General features: G+C 57.6%; 1 protein-coding gene across 1 annotated transcript in view; it reads right to left on the bottom strand.

Moving 5' to 3' along the window:
• Positions 1 to 9: 9 nt before the first annotated feature.
• The window catches only part of CAMK2B (calcium/calmodulin dependent protein kinase II beta), a 24,696-nt gene continuing 21,147 nt past the window's right edge, over positions 10 to 3,558 (bottom strand). Inside the window, exons 16-18 of the mRNA XM_057385692.1 lie at positions 3,234 to 3,278; positions 2,946 to 2,994; positions 10 to 98 (exon numbers count right to left, since the gene is read on the bottom strand). Coding sequence (XP_057241675.1) covers positions 19 to 98; positions 2,946 to 2,994; positions 3,234 to 3,278 — 174 coding nt within the window. The 3' untranslated portion in view covers positions 10 to 18. The remainder of the gene's footprint in view (positions 99 to 2,945; positions 2,995 to 3,233; positions 3,279 to 3,558) is intronic.

Raw genomic sequence — 3,558 nt, 5'->3', positions numbered from 1 at the left:
CGCCCGGCCCCGCCCCACTCACGCGTAGGCCTCGAAGTCGCCGTTGTTGACGGCCTCGATGAGCTGCTCCGTGATCTTGATGATCTCCTGCTTGCGGGCTGGGGGCACGTCACTGTCACCGCCACCGCCACCGCCCCAGCCCCCCGGTGACACCGTGGGGGTGGGTGGACGGGATGTTGGGATGGACATGGCACACGGAGGGGAGGCGTGGGGACAGACACAGGGACAGGCAGACAGACCTTGGGGGCAGAACAACCTCGGGGACAGACAGACAGACCATGGGGATGGACCATGGGGACAAACACAGGGACCTTGGGGACAGACAGACCGACCATGAGGGCAGACAGACAGACCACAGGGACAGACACAGGGACCTTGAGGACAGACACAGAAACCATGGGGACAGACAGACAGCCCGTGGGGACAGAAGGCACTTGGGGACAGACAGGCACCACTGTGCTCCCAGGGCCCCCACCGCTCTGCCACACCAGTATTCACATAATGCATGTCTCATTGCTAGCCCAGTGCCACCCCAGTGTGTCCYAGTGCCACCCCTGCATGTCCCAGTGCCATCCTAATGCCCTCCCAGCATGCTCAAGCATCCCAGGCCTGCTCAGCATGTCCCAGTCGTTCCCAGTGCATCCCAGTGCTACTCCTGCAAGTCCCAGTAGATCCYAGTGCCATTCCAGCACACCCCAAATGCAGCCACTTCCATCCCAGTGTTTCCCAGTGCCATCCCACTGTGTCTCAGTGGCATTCCAGTATCCTCCTAGTTCCATGCAAGTGCATCCTAATACATCTCAGCGCAATCCCAGTGCATCCCAGGGCTGCTCCAGTGCCCTCTGATGCATCCCAGTGCCATCCTATTGCTTCCCAGTGCCAGCCTGGTGCATTCCAATACACCCCAGGTCCATCCCAGTGCAATCCTACTGCATTCCAGTGACAGCCCAGTGCACTCTCGTGCCATTCCAGTGCCATTCCACTACATCCCAGAGTGTCCCAGTACCATTCCAGGGCATCCCAATACACCCCAGTTTATACCAGTACATCTCAGGGCCATCCCACTCCATTTCAACCAGTGCCAACCTACTGTGTCCCAGTGCCCTTCCAGTATATTCCAGTTCACCCCAGTCCCATCCCAGTGCATCCCAGCACCATGCTGTTGAATTCCAATGTGTTCCAGTACCATCCCAATGTGCCCCTCTATATTCCAATGACTCATTTAATCCTGATGCCACCCCAGTCACCTCAGTTTCATCCCAGTGCAACTCCAGCRCATTCCAACACAGCCCAGTTCCATCCCAGTACATCCCAGTGCTATTGCAGAGCATACAGTACACACTCCAGCTTGCCTGGTGCATCCCAGTAACATCTCACTGCATCTCTGTGCCAATCTCCCGTGTCCCAGTGTTATTCCAGKGTATTCCAACATATCCCAGTTCCATTTCAGTGCATTGCAGTACCATTCTGCTGCGTCCCAGTGCACCCCAGTACCATTCTAGTGCATTCCAGTATACCCCAGTTCCGTCTGGTGCGTCCCAGTAACATCTCACTGCAATCTCCTGTGTCCCAGTGTTATTCCAGTGTATTCCAACATATCTCAGTTCCATTTCAGTGCATTGCAGTACCATTCTACCGCTTCCCAGTGCACCCCTGTACCATTCCAGTGCATTCCAGTATACCCCAGTTCCATCCAGTACATCCCACTGCCACTCCAGTGCATCTCAATTAATCTTAGCACCATTCCACTGTACCCCAGTGCTCYCCAGTCCATTCTTTTGTCACCTTCATGTGTTCCAAACATCTCAGTGCCACTCCACTATATCCCAGTTTGTCCCAGTGCATCTCAGTGTCACTCCTATGCCCTCCTAGTGAAACTCAGTTGCACTCCAGTGCATTTCAACATGGCCCRTTTCCATCCCATTATGACCCAGTACCACTCCAGAGCGTAACATGTCGTACATTCCATTTTGTCCCAGTGACATTTCCTCCCACTACATCCCAGTGCCAATGTACTGTCTCACTGCTATTCCAGTGCATCCCAGCACATCCCAGTTCTTCTCAGAAACGCTCCCAGTGCATCCTGGTGCCATGGCAATGAACCCCAGTGTCACCCCAGCTTCATCCCAGTGCACCCCAGATCCATCCCAGTGCATCTAAGGACTCTCCCAGGTCCATCCCAGAAATGTTCCAATACAACCCCAATGTAGCTGGTGCCATCCCAAATCCCACCCAGTGCATTCCAGTGCTGGCCCAGCCCATCACAGTGCACCAACTGCACCATGCCAGTTCCATCCCAGTTCATCCCAGCGCAATTGCAGTGGAATCCCAGCGCCAACCCAGYACATCCCAGCTCTATTCCAGTGCATTCCATCCAGCACACTCCCAGTGCATCCTAGTGCCACCCCAAGGCATCCTGGTGCCACCCCAGTGCATTCCAGTGCCATCCCAGTGCATCCCATCTCGGTCCCAGTGTATCTYAGTGTCATTCCAGTGCAGCCCAATGCATCCTTGTGCCATTCCAGCTCCATCCCAGTGTATTTCAATGCTGCTCCAGTGCATCCCAGTGAACCAAATGCATTGTGGTGCTACGCCAGTGCCATCCCAGTGCCATTCCAATGCAACCCAGTGCACCTTGGTGTCATCCCAGCACATCCCAGTGCATCCCAATGCATCCTAGTGCCATCCTAGTGCATTCCACAACTGTCCATCACAGTGCCATCCCAGTGCATCCTGAAGCCATCCCAGTTCATCCCAGTACCATTCCAGTGCACCCCAATGCATACTGGTGCCATCCTAGCACCATCCCAGTGCATTCCGAGACCCTCCCGGTGCACCCCAATGCCATTCCAGTGCACCCCGATGCATCCTGGCACCACCCCAGTGCATCCCAGCTCCCTCCCAGCGCATCCCAGTGCAGCCCTGCCGCCCCCTGCGCCCGTCACCTTTGGTGTCCTCGTCCTCAATGGTGGTGTTGGTGCTGTCGGAGGACTCCTGCTCGCGGCACGGCGGCGGCGGGGGGGAGACACAAACAGGGGGGGTCAGACCTGGCCTCGGGGGGACGGGGAGGGGGGACGAGCCCGGCCGGGGCTCRGCAGGACCCCAACAATGCCGGACAGCGCAGGGGGACCCCGCTGCCACCGCGCCCCGTGCGCGCTCCTCATCCGCATCACCCCCCCGAGACATGGCTGATGCTGGGGGAGGATGGAGGCGGAAAGCGGGGGCAGCGGTACCTTGGTGCCGTCCGCRGGGTTATGAATTACGGTAGTTTGAGGCTCCTACGGGAGAAGGGAGAGAGACAGACGCGGGGTGGGGGAAGCAAGAGCCCGGGGAGGGGACAACGAGAGGGGACGACGGAGTAAGCAGCACGTGGACAGGGGYGAGGAGACACCCAGAGCGGATTCGAGAAGGGCAGAGAGGGGAGAGAAGCAGAGAGTCATTAGTCCAGCGAAGCCAAATGGTTTAATTCAGACATGGAGGGGGAAGAAAGGGGGGAAAGGGGTGGGCAGAGCCGGGGGGGAGACGCAGTGAGGCCGAGAGGATGGGCTGGGCTGGGGG

This window comes from Malurus melanocephalus, unplaced genomic scaffold, assembly GCF_030028575.1.
Source record: "Malurus melanocephalus ecotype Western Australia unplaced genomic scaffold, MMel_1.1 scaffold_856, whole genome shotgun sequence".
In the NCBI taxonomy this organism is placed as follows: Eukaryota; Metazoa; Chordata; class Aves; order Passeriformes; family Maluridae; genus Malurus; species Malurus melanocephalus.
Note: the sequence above shows the minus strand (reverse complement) of the source record. Positions and strands in the feature narration are given on the sequence as shown.